The 18,266-nt window shown below is 42.8% G+C and overlaps 1 protein-coding gene across 2 annotated transcripts in view; it reads right to left on the minus strand.

Moving 5' to 3' along the window:
- TRABD2B (TraB domain containing 2B) overlaps positions 1–18,260 on the minus strand; it is a 241,053-nt gene extending 222,793 nt beyond the window's left edge. For both annotated transcript variants that reach the window (XM_015870485.1, XM_032446090.1), the window contains exons 1-2: positions 18,078–18,260; positions 17,233–17,793 (exon numbers count right to left, since the gene is read on the minus strand). In XM_015870485.1, coding sequence (XP_015725971.1) covers positions 17,233–17,793; positions 18,078–18,185 — 669 coding nt within the window. In that variant the 5' untranslated portion in view covers positions 18,186–18,260. The remainder of the gene's footprint in view (positions 1–17,232; positions 17,794–18,077) is intronic.
- Positions 18,261–18,266: the final 6 nt, after the last annotated feature.

Here is an 18,266-nt window from a genome sequence, read left to right on the forward strand (position 1 = left end):
TTGCTTTCCCTCTTCAGCTGGGAGTAGGAACAAACCACTGAATGCTGAGGAAATCTCTGGATTTCTTGACTATTAATCCTGGGAAATCATCTGTCTGCCTTGTGCAAAGAACATGAAGGATTTCATTCTCTTTTGTTACAGAAAGATGGTTTCCAGCATTTTGCATGATTCCATTTTCAATAAGAAAACGAAAAGTAATAGAAATGACAAACAGTTCATGGCTATTTCCACTTCCCTACTTGTTCTCTCTACTTCTATATACTTGCAGTTGTGATTTGATTATGATATGATTTTGAATAATTACATCTAAAGATAGAAGACCAATAAAATCACAAAGCCTCTACTAAGCCAAATCTAGAGCACTTACCACCAGTAAAACCACTATATACTTTATTCCTCTAAGGGCTTCTGTTCTTGAAAGCACCACTTTCTTGGGAGAGCTTCCATCAAACAGAGGAAAAGTTGTACACTTTGCCAAGTCAGGGAGATAGTGGATACAAAGTCTTGCTCACTTAACATTTGAAAGACTTATTGCCTGGTGAGCTATCTCACCAAGACTCTCTTGTTTAAATTATCTACTTTAATGGATGACCTGAAATCTAAAGAAGTCAGTCTGGATTTCTCTTGCATAAAGTTTACCCTCTAATTCAATCCTGGCTTGTGTGTTTGAAAGGAGTGGGGCTCAGTTTTTTGCTTCCACTGACTAGAGCGGCTTTTCACTGGAAAGCTAAGAATCCCATCAACAAATTGCATTCATGCAGTCTGAGCCACCTGCTTTACTTGTACAGAACAGGAGAGTAAAGTGGGATATGGAAATTTAGGAATTAAATACTCTTTTTTTTAGCTTTAAATAGAAAACCTCCTTTGACAGTTCTAATTACACTCAGACAAACAATATGCTTGCACTGTTTCGGGTGGCCATGGGGGTGTAACTCTACTCTAAAACATATTTGCTTATTTGTTTTCATCAAAATAGAACTTATAACATTTCTAGTTTCTAAATATCAAGTTGACAGCCTCTCTCATAACTCTTCTAAAACATTTCTGCACGTGAAGGCTCAGTATAAAACAATCTGATGTGACTGTCATGTGCACTGTAAAGCTCCTGACAGCCACGAGGTGTCTCTAAGAACAGTCCCAGGAGGGGTGGGAATGTTGGTTAACAAACAGGACAAAGCTGAAATTCAATAGAAGCCTGTTTGTTTGTCTGTGGTTGTAAAACAAGATATCTTTAAATATGTCTTCTAATAGAGACAGACCGTGAACTTGTGCATCATGACAGCTCTATCCAAATAACTGATCAGTACTAACTGCAGAGAAAATATATTTACAGAGTCAAGGAATGGTAAAACAAGGAACTACATCTGGAAGTAGTAAAGAAAAACCTTAAATATGCTAGGAAATAGTTCCAACACTGGAAGTCACTTAGACAAAGGAATACGTTGCTAGTCGAGAATGCATGAGGCAACACTACAGAGAGGTGCTTCAGAGATGAATTCTGAATTTTATCATAACAACACTTTTTGGCTGTGTCACCAGGAGCATTAAAACCTACGCTGATACAAAGAACCTGAAATCTCATAATCCGAAACCTACATCTGCATTTGGGCAGCAACAAAGCATATAGTGAATGCTTTCTGCACAAAGCGAGTGATTAGGAGCTAGATTGCTGTTGAAATACAGGAAACAGAGCCTATGTCAGGGAAACGTCATTGTCCCAGTTGTCACAGCGTCCCAGGAATTTGCCAGTATGGACTTTCACTGACTGAATCTTTTACAAGCACACAACCAGCTAATCTCCTTAGTGATGGAAAAAAGACATTTTGGGGAAAGACAGACAAGGGATTGAACGTTCACTACAACCACCAATTCAGTCTCTCTTAAAAAGATACAAAAAGCTTTCTGTCCATCCAAACTACAACAATGAGGCCCTGAAGCTGCAAGAGATACAACATCTGCATTTACATTCTTGTCTATGTGGCTTCCATACACATAAGTTTTGTTTCTGAAATGAACTCTGAGTTAAGACAACCAAGCAGAGACCCCCCTGACCAAACACTGAAGTGAAACTGCTGCATCCTGCCTCCCATTTTCATCTGAAACTACTTCAGGAACAATGAGCGGTCACAACATACGATGCTACTAAAAGTTATGGAGTAATCTGACCCACTTGAAATCAGATTAAAAATATACATTAAATCTCCTATGAGCAAGAACAACTCCTAAGATGTAGAGCACCACAACTTTATTGATGTCAGCAAAGTACATACACTATGCAGGTAAAGTCACCCTGCCTCAAATAACCTAGGCTACTCAGGTATCATGATGGGGTGTTAGAGAGCTCCTGTTAAGGAAAAACCCAAGGCCTTTCTCATCCAAAGCTGCTAGGAGACTTTCACCTCTGTTGCTTTCCACAGCTCAACAGGGAACAACATCCTACCAAAAGATAAAAGCAAATAATTCAGTCTTTTCTATCTTGGCTGTGTAGTTGTGAACTAACAGCACAAGAATGTCCATGTGGGTCAGCCACGAGGCCTTTGTTCTGCTGATGAGTCTCTCGGGTTTTTCTAGCTACACTTAAAGTTTGAATCGGAGATATTTGAAGGAACTTTTTTTTCCCCCCAAAAAACAGATAATTATGTGAGCATTGTTTCTGTCTATGGAAAGCATTTTCCAAAAATAAATAGCTCTAATATCTTGCCCATCTTGCATGCACACAAAAGACCACACTGATCGTGTTTGAGGCCCCAGACAAGACCTGCCTCCTGCTAAGCCATACAGCATGCAAGCACAGCCCTTGTAAGCCTGGAGTATTGCTCGTAGATCCCACAGGATCTACATAGCCTAACATGCTTCAGGAATCATGTGAGGCATATCCTACATTTATGAGCAGGAGAAGAAAACGTGGTGGACCTATAGCTGCTTTGGCTGCTGATTTTTCAGAGCTCACCAAGAAAGACTTCAGTACCTGCCACAACATTTTTGCATACTCCAAGTTGAATTTCCTTGGACACTGTGTACTATTACTGATGGCACCCCTGCATTTGGACAAGCTGAGGCTGCCTGAACTAGCTTAAAATACCCACCTTCCTCCTCTGTCATACTCTTGGACAACATCTTCTGCGCAGACTCTTCATAGAGTGCCATGATTTACGTTACAAATGCATAAGGCAGATCTCTCTCCTTACAGAGGTCCGGTTTGGGGATGCCTGTGGAGCTGATGGAAGAACCTGGCCAGCTCCAAGGCAGATGAGCTCCCACAAAGAAAACTAGATAAGCAAGACCAAGGGCATAATCTTCCATTGATCCCAAATGTGGTGCGGACGTCAAAAGGCTTCTGAAAGAGGAAAGGCACGTTTGCCGAAATAAAAACAGTATTTTTACTGTTTTGATAAGCACAATAGATGATAAAAGGTCTTGAAAGGCACTTACTCTATTTCATACTGAAGTCTTGCTAAAGCCGACATGGCAGAGGACAATAACCCTGTAAACATACGTTGTGTAGTAGATTCTGATCTGGCAGCTTGCCTTATTTTTTATTTCTTTTTAAAGCTCTGGTGAGTTCCAAATACACTTCCATGTTTGTGTTCCAGCAAATGAGAGAAAGACAAAATGCTTGAGCAATGGGGACTCTGGAGCACACTGAACTATAAATCAGCAAAAAAAAGAAAACCCCTATTAGTGCTGGCATGTCAGGCAGAAGACGACAGAAACGTCAGCAAATTCTTTCTACTGTCCATATCTCCAACTTTCCCTTTTTCCAATGTGTATTTCACAGCTGCTGGGAACTGTAATAAACACTATCGTCTATTTTAACTATCAACATGGACAGAGGTGACAAGGGAGCACCTTTGTAGACAAGTTTCCTACTCCTAAACTACCCACCAGAAAAGCCTCCCACAGAGCATCCTCTCAATAACAATTAGTCTAAGTCCCTGTAAGCACAAATGAACGAATTCTTCTGAGAGACATTTTAGATTCCTTAGGATTGAAAGTTCTGGTTCACATAAACAAACACCGTTACAAGAGGAAAGGCTGATAAGGATTTAGTCAAGGAATGTATATGACAAATAAGCAATCTGATAATTAATGGAGTTGACGGGCACTTTCTAACAGTACACAAGGATACACAAATTTAATACTTTCACACACAAGCTGATCCAAAGGCAGTATCACTTTTAACCCATTTTATACCTAACCACTCAGATGGAGGAAGCATGTACTTGCCTTTTTTCTTTTTTGCTCTTGGGTATTAATCTTGACCTCCTAAAATCCGATTATCAGGAACAAAATCCTTTGCACTTAGTACTCCTGCAGACAACCAGCCCACAGATGTTTCATACAGCATGATGTTTTCCTTAAAGATCATCTAAAGAATGAACTTTTGATTACTTCCTACGCATTTATTACTTCTTTTATGTCTCACAGCATAAATGCAGCATTTTTGCTCTTAACAAAGAACTGAGAGCTTACTTGCATGTGTTGAGGGAGTTTCTGGAGAAATTCTCCTGGCTCTCTTCTTTTCCTACTGGCTTCCAGAGATGCCAAACCACTGCTCCTACAAGTACAGCTGTGGAAACTAAAGATGCTCAATAAGGTCCTGAGCAAAGTACTGTCCAATCTGGCAGGAGGTGAAGACAATTCATTACATATGGAAGATACTATGACATTTTGAAGTGCACAGAGAGGAGAAGTACTGTAACTGCTCCCACACAGGAATGAGATACTTAATATTTCCTTGGTACGGAGCAGGTTGAGAGATTAAAACTTGATATGCTTCACATATTCCCTCCTCTTACAATCAGAAAACAGGTACCTAACACAACTTGTTTATGGCCTCATACCCTAAGCAATATGAAAATAACCAAAAGGCTGCCACTGTGATAACCACAATGGAAGTAAGATTCGGTCACTGTTTCCTTACCCGTGCTCCCCTTCTACTCCTTTAATGAGGAGATTGAAGACAGACCATGCTGCCTGCTTTCCAGGGCCTATGTTCTGCATAAGAGCACTGATAGAATAGAACAGGCTACAGGCAAGCATGTTGTCTGCAGTCATATTCACACTGTAAGCAATTGCAAAATACCTACTGAGTGACCTCATCTCTCCAGCAAGAAGTAGATGAGCCTTGAGGTGTTTCAGGGCCATTACTCTGGCCAGACAACAGCCCAAAGCAGATGCCAATGGCAGAATGCATTAAATATATCTCCCACTAAGTTCCTTGTAGATAGGGCACAACATTACGTGCTGGTAACACAGCAGCAGGGCAACTTATTATGGCCAGCCAAACATCAAATGACACTCCTGAGTGCTGCCTCCTACCCCAGCCACAGATGCCTTTGAAGAAAGGTGCAATGACTTCTGCATGGACCTACATGTTGAATAAAGTCTTTTAAAGCACGTGATAACAAGAGCTGTCATCAAAATGTACTGAACAATTATGGGTTAAAGGTTGAGCTATTATTACTTTGTGCCCTTCCATTCCCCTCCCTTCCACGGTGGGAAGAAAAGGGGGGATCATTCATTTGTATTCCAGCACTTCATTAATGTTTATAAGAGAATCCAAACATGCAAGCAAAACAAGGACTAAACACTCACGCCAGACGTGTGATGCGATAAATGTCACTGGAGCAAATATTTAGATCTGTTTACAGAGAGACCTATTAAGTCCTTTTTGAAAAGCTGTGCAGCGTTGTGGCTTGGTCTCTGACTAGCAGCTCCAGCGTAAACAAATGGAAGATGGCTAAGTCACTCTCTCTCATGTTGTTATGACATCTGGAAATCTAAGGAGATTGGGAGAAGCCAACTGGCTGCCCTACTGCAATATCTAGCAACAAAGTCCTCTTGTTGAACGATGGCAGGACATGCAAAGTGGAACTGCTGAGTTTTCTAGCTTGTGCCAAAATCCAAGGACTTTCAACACAATTATCCTTCAACAAAAGTTGTTGCAACACAAATGTCCTTGGTTCATTGCTAATGACGATATTCTGTGATGTCTGCCATTGTTAAAAAGCATTTGGATTTGAGAAAACGTGTCTTTGAAGGAATTAGAATGAGTTGTGAAGATAGGTGGAGTTGGTTTGTTTGTCATGGGATGTAGATGAATCCCAAAATCTCTTGCCTGAAGAACTACGAGGCTCTGGAGACAGCAGTTTTGTAGGTGGCCCCTTCACATCAGCATTTAATTGACTCTGGTCTCACTGCATATACAAGTATTTCTTTTTCTAAGAGAATTAAATAATTTGAAAGGGATAAATGAAATTTATAGGTGGAAAAACCACTGTCTGAGTCCAAGGCATAATAACAACAGGAAGTTTTAGCTTCTATGGTCATGACTGCTTCCAACTAGTTACATAAGGCCTACAGATATTAAATTGTCCTATATGTATATATTATAGATTAGGGTTCCGGGATGCTGCTTGAGTAATTTTTTCTAAGTCTCATCCAAAACCCAGCTTTGTTGCTTTCTGTTCTGAAGAAAAGAGACCTCCAACCACACAGAGGAAGGGGTCTCTACGTAGTGATCCCTGCCAGTGCTGGCTGAACAAGGCAAGGGATAGCTGAAGAACAACACTTTCCATCTGAAAGTACATTCTTTCCTTCCATGACTGGTAAGGATGCTGGAATATAAGACCTGGCAGTTGCTAAGCTTGTTTTTCTTTTAAAGTTCTCTCTAAGAAGGCTCTGCTGATTTGGTGTGTTGGAAGAACAGGAAAATGCACACTATCAACCAATCTAAAACAGAAAATAAACTGTCTGTCTCTGCAGTATAGCAGGAATCAGTGTTTTCAGGCTTAAACTTCCAAGAGGATCTTTTTTTTCCTAGATAACCTTTTCTTTTTATTTATAATCCCTGACTAATTCTTGCAGAAGCGCAGGACGGTTCAGTGGCTTGGTCTCAAACCACGATCCCCTCCACAAGGCTGCATTCTCCTGTACTCCCTGCTCTCAGTATGTCGTTTTGCTGTTTATATGTTAGACTTGTTACAGATGCCAAGCCTTAAAAAACATCCTCAGTAGCACACAGAACATCCACAGGAAAGAGAGAGGAATCCCTTCCTCTATTTTTGTTTAGCTACCTCCTGCTCCTTCACTTCAGGACTAACTCTTGTGGTTATTTATGTTGCATGACCTTGAGATAAATGACATTTGGCAAGCTGCTGGAAAACTTTGCGTTTCAAATCAAACATTCTCAATTTCTTCCACCAACAATGGGAATAATTCCTGAATGCCTTTTTTAGGGTATTGCTTCCCATCCCATTGCCTGCCACAGAGTTCTTTGGAAACTACGTCATGGCTAGTGAACTTTAGCTTGACTTTCTTGTTAGATGTGACTACCGAGTGGTGTGTGTGGTTTTCTTCTGTGGTTTGGTGTGTGTGTGTGTGTTTCCTCTTTGTCCCAGAGTGTCTGCACTGCTGGTATTAAAGCTATGATTGTTCTATAAAAAGCACAGATCACTGGAACGATCAGCCAAAGGCTTTATCTCTGAACAATCTTTGTCCATACTTGCTTTGCCGTTAACCAGTTTTGACTCTCTCCATAATGGCTGGAGTTGCTTTGCTTTAACTGATATGTATCAAAGAGAACTGCTAAAATTAACTGCTCATGAACTACGTCCAGGATGTTAGATTAACTCATCTAGAAGCCTTCAGTGAACAAACTGATTTATGATGTGTTATGACATTGTTACTTGATGTGTTGCACAACTCAATTTTAAAAAATGAAGAGCGCTCCATTAATAAGAGATAAATCTTTCCAGTGTAATTCAAATGAATCTGCAACAGCTTTAGAGAGAGCCTGATAAGAGATCTTGTGTGGGTTTTGGTGATTGTGTTTTGCATTCCTACGGTTATCTTCCACTGAGATCTCTTTGTCAGTAATGACAAAACCCAAAATATGCCAAAATATGACACCTTTTAGGAGATTATAGCTCTTTGTACTTCCCAAAACACAGAATGGTATTACAAGCAGTTCTCAGCTACTCATACCTCAGAAGATGTGAGAATGTAGATCAAGTACTGAACTCAGAACCAAACTTCCTTTCAACTGGGCCAGTTACAGTTACAGTCAACACACAGCAAGTGCTCAACACGGGGAAGAGGGGAAATGAGGAAAAAAAATCCTTTATGCATGAAGATATAAATAGAGTCTTTGCTAAAGCGAGTACTATTCCATTACTGGAACATGAACCAGTGTAAAGGCTGACTTTAAATTATTAAATTTCTGAAGTGTGTTTTAGATACATATACGTTGAAGGCTCAGATCTCTCTGGATACCCAGCTTCAACAAAAATGCCTTTGAAAGTGAGCTGAATTATATACTGTACAGTATGTCTCATTTCACAGCCAAGCCACTTGAGTTAATAAAGAAAATCCTCCCTGGCCTCACACAATTAGCTGAGTAAAAAGCTAGTCAGCACAAGCCTGCATACAGCCACAAGCCACTCCATAAAGTCCAATACTGTTTGACGCCCGTGAATGCCTGCCGCTCTGACCCTCTGAACTTCACCTCACTAACGAAAGGACGGGATTATTTCAGGATGGCATAACATGGTTTCATTGCTTGATGTGCTTAAGCCTTAAGCAAAGAAAATATCTTCCTGGTGCTCTGGAAATGGAAAAAAGAAATGACAGAGGAACTGAAATACAGTTTGATTGCAGCTCTCAACCAATAGGGCATCCTAGCATTTGAAAACCTAGACACATTAGAACTAGTTTGGCCATAACTTGGGACTGTTTGATTCTATGCCTCAAAAAGTTATTTTCTTCAGTAAGCAAATAATGCAAATCATTTAAGAAGTCCATTCTTACTTTTTTCCTGTATTCATCAAGAAAGAAAGTAATCGTGAGAAAGAAAGGCTTTCTCTACAGCTAACTCTCATAAAAACATTTTGCAACCCTTTAGCATACTTGCTTCCACTTCATCACGTGACATCCTAAAAATAAAACATCACCTGAGCTTGAAAACTAACATCAAGTTAGCATCCCAGTTGGATCCCAGTGGTCTTTTCCATGTCACAACCAGCTCCTCACATACTCTTAGCATTAACTCTTCTGTAATTAACAGTACTATGATGAGTTTACCAGTGCTATAGAGCCAATGGGACACATTGGGATGCATCTCATCACAGCTCACTGCTGGAATAACATTAATCTCAAGGATTATTTCTAAAACTGAATCAATTCCATGCCAGAAATACGAAGACCTTCAAAAAGTTGGGCATGTTTCTCAAATCACCCTTTTGCCCTCTCCCCCTCTGCTGACTCTGCAAACTCCCATACTGCGAACATTTTGTCTCACATTTAAATAAATATTCCCCATCACTATTATGCTGTCACCTGTAATAGGAAAAGCCTGCAAGAAATCAAAGGAAAGCAAAATTTGTGTGGTGGCGGAATGTGTACAGAGAATAATCAGTCTTCATTGTGACTGTTAACAAAAGTGAGGGAGCCTAATGGAGACCTTGGATTTAGCACAGTCTCTAAAATACTGAGGGGGCACTTTCAAGACATAGAATCTCCTACTTTAAAGAAATATTTTCCCTGTGTTCCTCATAAGTTGACTTTTATTAAAATGGAAAGAGGTTTGAAAATAACTTGAAGGTTTCTGTTTCCTTTTTCCCATTCCTTGGCTCAGGAAGCGAGCTTGATGAATTTTGCCTTTCTCTACACAGGCAGCCCCTTCTCCGTTTTCTGAACTGGGGATATTTGTGTCTCCCAGTGGGTACCCTCATATAAGAACAGGGCAGAAGAAGCAAGTTGGATGAACCTGGGGAAAACATAAAGCACTCAGTGTTACTCCCTTAACCATGCTGTTATGCTCACTTTTCTGTACAGTGTTCAGCAGCCTGCACCAGGATCTCAATGGACTCAGATTCTGCAGGGATATTCAAGCATGAAGAACCTCTGAACTGGAACTCATTTGAAAGGCTCCGTAACTTCTATGTTAACAGAGCCTAAGAAAAGAAGAAATCAGAAGCTTTTGCTTCTGGGAATGGTTCGGTGTTACCACTGGCTTCAAGGGACACTCTGGAATACATGCAACACACTGGTTTTGGTTCCTATTAAGTGGTCTTTCACATACAACACTCCTGCAATCCTAGTTCTGAAGAAGCCAATAATAAAACTCCCTTTTGACATTTGCAAGGCTCCTCAGCCCTCTGTGTTGTTTCAGTGCCTGGATAGAGGTGATCAGCAGTAATTCACTGATAACAGAAGTAATTACAATATTTTGGGGATGATGATTTCTTCAGGCGCAACTGCCCAATGGGATTCTAAGTACAGTGAGAAATGGAGTGCCTAGGTCTATGTCAAGTGACCTTTAGAGTGGAAAATCTAGGGTCTTTGATCTTATTCAAACTAAAAATACTTTTGCTAATGAGCCTCCTCAAGCCGCACAACATCCATCCTAAGATGCTGAACACATGGTTTTAATTCACAGTTTTTAGCAACTTTCATTTATATTGTGCTAGAAGTCCTGAAATGACTTGCTGTAGAAGCTCTACAAATTCAAAACCCAAATGGCAAGCACTGCTGTTGGAACAGCCGGTGATAAAAGCAGCAGTCATCTGTGCTAATTCCTGCTCAAGCTTCTGACACAGGTATTAACCATGTCACTTCCAATTCTCTACACATTTAAATGACAACTAGATCCAATACACAAGAACGGCAACACAAGGCACATTTGCTCTTAAACACTAGAGAGAGTAAATCCATGGGGATGAACAAGATGCCACAATTACTAGTGTTTGCTGTGGGTACAGCCACTCATGTATTTAAATTGCTTATCTGTTCCTGGTCTGCAAAGGGTATGTATAGAGCTGTGTTCCACTTCCAGTCCAAGAACTAGGAGGTTAATCTCTAACAGCAATATCAGCAATTTAAAGCTGTGTAAGCACCAGTTTAATTTCTGATGTCTCAAGCAAGCTGGAACCCATCACTCTGTATGGGTTACAGAAAGAATATCAGGTCCAAAAATAGTTGCAATGTGCAGAAAAATACCTCAGAGACTTGCATCTATAAAGACCTCCAAGAGGCTTAGACAGATATTGAAGCTCTGTGGCTATTCCACAGTGCTTTCTGTGGATTTTCAGTCTAGCAGCATCTGCGATATGAACTGCTTATTGGTTTGAAACAGGAATCAGGGAAAGTATGCGGGCATGAGGCAGATACGTGTCCCTGCAAAAGAAGCTCCTCTAACTTACAAGAGTCAGCATTGAAGAACGAAGTTCCCAAACACTTGTCCTTGCTGAAAAACTAAGGCTTTGTACCATCCTAAATGGCGTGTGCTTTGGGAAAGGCATCCAAACATGCAGGGAACTCCTTCAGTAGGACAAAAAGATGAAAGAAATCACATCAATTTATTACAGTTCAAACAATAACTTTCCGATTCCTTCTGCTTTTTACCTGTCTCATCAATGCCTAATGACAGTGAAGAGATTAATGTTTTTTCACCATAAGGCACAGCTCCAGAGAAACCTTTTATTTTACAGCATGTCCCTCTGAAGTTTCCAAATACACTTTGCCAGGAGCCCTGCCACTGATCTCTGTCTCTGCAGGAGAGCAAGGTGAACGAGTGCCCTTGCTTAAGATCCTTTCTGGCCTTTTCAATACAGGAACCTCTGACTAGCCTGAATGATGTGGGCTGGCTTTATAACGTGGATTGCAACTCACCAGGGAGCTGAGGGGAGGCTGTTAAAGACTTTCTGAGGACTGTAGGTTGCACTATACTTCAAGTTGAGGTTTTTAAGGTCAATGGTTCGTTCTGTTTATAAAGTAAAGCACTCGAGGCCCACTGCAGGATCCCGACTGCTCTTGCAAGAGCATCAGAAACCAAAAGAAGGGGGCAGTATCATTTTCTGAAGAGCAGCATATTCTGCAATTACTGGAGGACAGTTTGAAGGTGGGATAATGCCCCAGGGAAGATCTCATATGGATTTGAATGCAGCAATAGTGCTTGAAGACAGAGATGGATTTGGGCCATCTATCCTCTTCCCTTAGCAGAGATGCGGAGTGAATCTCCACTGGGGAGCAAAATGTGCCCAGGTCTGCTCATGGGAGGCAGGTACCACTTGTCTCAGGCTCGGATCTTACCAAAGGAGGTGTGAAAGATTGGAGGGGCTCATATCTCACCTGTTCCATATACACTACTAGCAGTTATATACACTATAAACACAGCAGATGAATTGCCAGCTGTCCCTCGAGCCGTCGTTAACTGACCGGCTATTTTCTTAACAGGCATCAAAGGCCAGGGCGAGTCTTTCAAGTGAGCTACAGTGAAGAAGCACACAGTGGCTGTACAGAGCGGCACGTACAGTTAGTTATACCTATAAAACACCAGCCACTGATCCCTTCAGGTGTTACTGCAACTACTGCAGTTTTAATACCTGCACAGTTTCACCCTCAGCAGTTCCCTGGCACAGATGTAAAGCTGCTCCATCAGCACTCAGAAGGAGCTAATGGAAGGATTTCTATTTCTGCTGTATGAATTTCTGCTCCACGGATAACTTAAGTGGGAAATTCCTTTTTATGTCGAGGTTGGGGTGGGAGGTGATAGTTTGATTGAAGCCAGCAAGCTAAAAACTACGTGCACACACATATATAAGCAAACCCTTAACAACACCTCTTCCAACAACATGCAACAACCTAAACAGATGATAATGACCTATTATTGATGATTCTAATGAAGCCTGAAACTTTTCAAAAGCAAAAAAAAAGGGAACAATTTCTGCTACACAAACACCACTTTTCCTCCGAAAAATTATATATATATATATATATATATATATATATATATATATATATATTCCCTCAAATACATTACACAGACTGTCAAAAGTCAACAAGCTTTGAAACTGAGCCCTTTAATCTGGTTTGGAAAATATGGAGCCTGGATCTTTCATTCATATGAACAGGCAAATTTCCCTTGAAGTTGGCTGTGCCAGTCCCTATCAGCTCAGAGAATCTCTGCTTTGGGATTACAGCAATGTTTAATTCTTTTTTTAAGGGGGCAGGGGAGATGGAGTAGTAAGTCCACAGCTGTGGCCCTGCCTATGTATCACTGTGCCATGCTGCTTTGCCACTGAAGGTCCAGCCTCAAGACTTGCAGATCTGCCAGTGACCAAACTTGATGGACCACCCATCGGCCTTTTATTAAACAGCACTTGTTCCTCCTCTAATCCTATCACTAGAGTAATCAAAGCTGCCATGTCCCAGGGTTTGATAGAACAGCAGGACCTGGGAAATGAAGACTGATTTTGTTAACAAAGTAATTTCTGCCCGTGAATGCTGTCTCATTGCTAGAAAGTAGGGAGACAGGGTTTATTTGCGCAGAGAATGAGGCGGTAAAGAAATGAAAGGGGAAGAATGGTGAAGTGTGAAGTTTAATCTGGCACAGTCTAAGATTTCTTTCTTTGAGGCTGTCTCTGATCCAATCAGCGCCGGTTTGATATTTAACATCTCCCCCTGCAGTTTGAAATGATACCGGCCAGAGAATAATTCAGAAAACCCGAGCAGAGGACGAAGAGAGAAGGGGCCACTCATGGCTCCCCTCTGGCCTAACAGCTCCCTGACAGATCCATCAGGATAGTCAGACCCTACACAAAATAGCCCTTACAAGACCTGGGATTAAAGGCATCTGGCACTAACTGCCTGCAGACTCTCCATGCAGTGAGAACTTGTGACAGAGTGGGAGAATGATTTTATTTTTAACTCCGAGGAAAGGATATCCACAACCTCTCAGCTGAGGATCCTGCTGTAGTGTAGGCTTTGAGCTACTAGAGCCACTTCTCCAAGGCAAGCAGTCTGACTCTCAGTGGGGATGAGATGTCAGCTGAGGACACACAGCAGCTGCCAGCTAAGGATACACAGCACCTGGGTGATGAGCAGTCCCTGCAGCCCACCACCCACCACCTGCCCTCTGCAAGGGAAGGACTGTCAGAGGACACACAGACCTCCTGCCTTTAGCATCCTCCTCGCTCAAACAGCAGTACACATCAGTGTGAGGAGGTTTTTTTTTCACCACAGACCTGTGTGAGGGTCTTAAAGAGGAGATGGAAACCAGAGCATCTCCTAACTCAGCCCTCAAAGCTCACCTGGCCCATCCTGTGCTGAGTGCAGCGCCTCTGCCCAGGATCCCACAAAAACAAGGCCCTAAATGAACTCCACCCGCCTTGCCATCAGCTTTTCTCAGTCCCAGGGACACTTTTTGCACTGTAAATAAGCACCCATGTTGTCAGATAGAAAAGTTGCTGCTGCTTTTTCTGTTTTTTAACTTTTTCTATCACCTGGCCTTCAATGCAACCCTGAAACTACCTCTACCAAAAAGTGGTGAAATTTCAATCTCACCTACATCTGACTGCAGTTCTCCTGCTGTCAGGCTCCCAGCTGAGCTCTTTGCTGTGATTTGGAAGCCTTGCCATCAGCTGTACAACACCCACATTAGTGCCACCAGCAGCTGCAGAGCAACAGGGGAAGGAAGAGCAAAGATGCTCCAGGAGTGCAAGCATCCCACTGCATTCCCAATGTGCAGTGGGAAAGAACCACAACAAGAGCAATGCACGTTTGGGAAAGCAGCTCAAAACTATGAGCAAAAACTCCAAGGGGGAAGGTACAAAATCCCAAACTACAAAGTTTCAGGGCTTACAATAAAAAACAATGCACTGTGCTCTTACCTGCAAGAGCTCTCCAGGAAGCAGCCAATTATATCAGCCACCTTAATCTTTTCATCCGGTTAAGACAATCAACATTTCAAAGCGACACACAGAACGTTTCAAAGATCGTTCCTGGTCAAAAATGCAAGTGTATCCGCTTTCTTTCAGAGCAGATCAAAACCAAGTACCACACCGGGACCACTCCTAGATTTCCTCCTCCTGGCAGTATCAGATTAACAGATTCGGTGCGTGTAGTCAGATTAAATATTTGCAGTAGCACAAAGCTGCCTTTGAGGGGGAGAAGTAAAAAAAAGCCTTTTTCTTCTTTAATTTGCTAAGGGCAAAAATACTGGACGTTGGGATGGGGGGGGGGGGGTTGGAACAAAAGCACTGACACAATTCAGCAAGGCTCCATTTTAAAACCTGAATGCTGGAATTACAAGCAGTATTCCTGTAACAGTAATGATGAAGACAGGTAAAAAACTGCTGATGCCCTTAGCAGATTCAGGACTGTAATTTATCACAGCTGTTCCCATCAAACTGTGCAAACACCTCACAAGACAAAAGCTGCTCAATTTCTGATTTCCATTTTAGCGTGTTTTTTAATTGCGTGTTGCTTAAGGAAGGCTCTAAGACCTGGAATTAGGAGGTGGAAACCTAGCAATAGCAATCCACTCCACTAAATTAGCACAGTAATACAGCGAGCAGTAGGACTGCCAGACAGTGTGATAACTTTACAAATTACTATTGTTAACCAACCAGCCAGGTGTCAGGATGCATGAAATCTCGAGGAAGCGAGAAAATAAATAACTGGGTTGTTTTGCTTAATTTTGTCTCATGGTGTTTTGGTGGCCTGATTCCCAGAAAAAGCCCCAACACACTGATGTGTAGAAGAGGCAATGTCAATCCTCTGTAATAATTACAATGTCAGGGTTTTTTTTTTAAATCAACTCCAACTTTTTCGCGCAGGTTAAGTTCCCTTTACTTGCTGGTGGCACTGATACTTCGGCTGTTCTTTTTTCGTCTACTAAAATGAAGGGGAAACTTTGTTTCCCACTTGAAACATAGAAAATGAGAGTAAAACAAAGTTACGGTGAGAGCAGCTGTTGAGTGTGATACTCCGTCCCTCTTCCCATCCCTCTCACTGCTCTCATCTAAAAACTGCCACATGATTCATTTCTAAAAGGTTTCTAAAAGGTACATCTTTAACTAAGTGCTTTCACTCGCTCGATTCTAACTCCCATTTCTGACCTATACAACGACACGCTACTGGATGCTTGCAGTGGTTAATTATTTTTACCTCACCTTGAAGAGGGAGTTCAGCAGCAAGGGTAGGCACTTACACCTCTTAAATAGAAGAAAGTGAAACAAATTCCTTGCTTTGCATGCACGCCAACTATTGCAAATGCTCGGAGGGCTTTTTAGAGTTTTATCCTTCTTGTAATGACCCCAATACTGTACACAACCAATATAACCTATACAGTTCACAGGCAAAGTTATCCTTCTAGCTGAGAACATCAGATGAATCATATGTAAGTGGAAAGCTGGACTTGACCCTCTTCAGAGAGTCCCCACTACAGGAGAGAAGGCACTGTAAGGACATTTAATCACACCAAGGATCAGTCTTTAATCCTCAGTTGCACATCACCAAGAATTCTTTTGCTCAAACTGGGACAGTGAGATACAGCTGGAAAGAGCTGATCTAAAATTAATGCTGAAAGGAAGGTTAAAAATGAAATACTGTAACCGTAACTGACACCATTTTAAATTTCCTCTGGATTATTTGTTTTCTTCCACGCACGTTCATTTCCTGAAGTTCTAGTAAATCTGATTTCATATAAACAGTTTCACAAAGCAAAGTCAATAGCTGTGCCTGTGTTCCTGATTAATCCACTGAAATGAAATAGACCTCATGGCTTAGCATTTGGCTGTTTAAAGCTAAATCCACTGAAAGAATTCTGGAGTCCAGTTACACCAATAACTTTCGTTTCTTAATCTACATCCTTCTCTTTTTTTTCCTGACCTTTACCTGTTCTAAAACAAAACAAGTCCATACAGACCGAGCACTTAATTTCCCCCACATCGTGAGGACAACGTGTGCCCATTTCTTCTGACCCCCAGTAACCATTAAAAGACGACCAGCAGTTTGCACATACTTAAATCCATTTGAACAATTGCTGAATTTCTATTTCCATTGTTCATACTTTATCCTCTTCGTGACAAGCACCCCAGAGCTGCTTGATTTCAAAACAAACAAACAACAAAAAGCACTTTTTACTCAACTCCGCCAACTGAGGGGAGGCGTGGAAGCTTCCCTTGCAAGTGACAAGCCAGCAGACACACACATTCACACCCTGCACATTTGCCTCTCCAACAAATAATACACGTGATAGACGTGCAGCACTCGCTGTGCACATCACAGCCTCTTTGCACGCAGCACGATGGAGATCCAGCAGCCCAATGCAAAGGCCCACACCGCAACACACCTCGCCGCAACAGGTTTCAGGTTCACCTCAGTAAAAGCAACTGAAATAAGAGAGTTGCTCCTGGAATAAGCCACGAGGCCCACAAGCCTCCTTACCTGGGAGAAGTTGAGCCCGTTCAGTGGGTGACACTGCTCCTCCACCCTCTCCACTGCTCCCGTCCTCTTCTTCATCCTCTCAGCCTCCTGGGCGAGGTAGAGATCGAGCACCGGCACTCCTCGGGAGCGGATGTCAGTCTCTGTCAAGGAGTTCACCATCAGCATCACCCAGACGGGCCTCTTACGCTCCCAGTTGCCGGCGATGGCGTTGAAGAGGTAGTCAGCATAGAGCCCTTTGCCCCGCTGGTCCGGGGTCATCCAATGGGGCAGCATCAGTTTGATGTAGTCCAGGTGGCGTTTGAGACGGCGGTAGAGCTCGCGGGGCAGCACGTCCTGCAGGTTCTCCCCGTGGGGCAGCATCTGGCAGCTGGCCAGTCCCGAGATGGTGTAGGGGTCGGTGAGATCCAGCTCAAAGTAGACACTGGAACTGGCCTGGAAAGCGGCCTTGGAGTTGTCAGGGATGAAGTCCCACACCCGCGTGTAGGGCACGTGGATGGTGCCAAAGAGATAGGCAGGGGGGTCACGGCGGATGGTCCAGAGGAAAGAGTTCAGCTCTCCTTGCTGGGGGGGAAGGAAAGCAAAAGATAGTCAGTGGCAGAGGGCCAGAAGCTAAAGCAACAAGAACGAGCAACCCACGAGTGGCAGGGAACGCTGGGGGACACTCCAGCACAGCACCATGCACACAGAGCAACACAAGCTTCCCATACCCACGCTATTACACACACACCCACCCCGTACCCCTCGCACGGGACACCCGCGCACACCTGCATGGCCACGCGTGTCCGCGGCGCCGCGTGGGGCAGCGCCTCCCCCGCACCCCTCTCCATCCACCCCCCCCGGCTCACCGAGCGGGGCAGGTCGCACTGCCCCGTGTCCATCTGCTCCCGCCGGGCCGCGGCGTCGGGCAGGAACCCCCCGAAGACGAAGCAGATCAGCGTCAGGTTGAGTTGCATCCCGCTTCCTCTCGCTCTCCTCTCTCTCCTCCTTCCCAGATGAGCCTTTTTGGATTTCTAGGATTTTTTTTTTTTTTCCCT

The sequence above is a fragment of the Coturnix japonica genome, chromosome 8 (assembly GCF_001577835.2).
Source record: "Coturnix japonica isolate 7356 chromosome 8, Coturnix japonica 2.1, whole genome shotgun sequence".
Classification (NCBI taxonomy): Eukaryota; Metazoa; Chordata; class Aves; order Galliformes; family Phasianidae; genus Coturnix; species Coturnix japonica.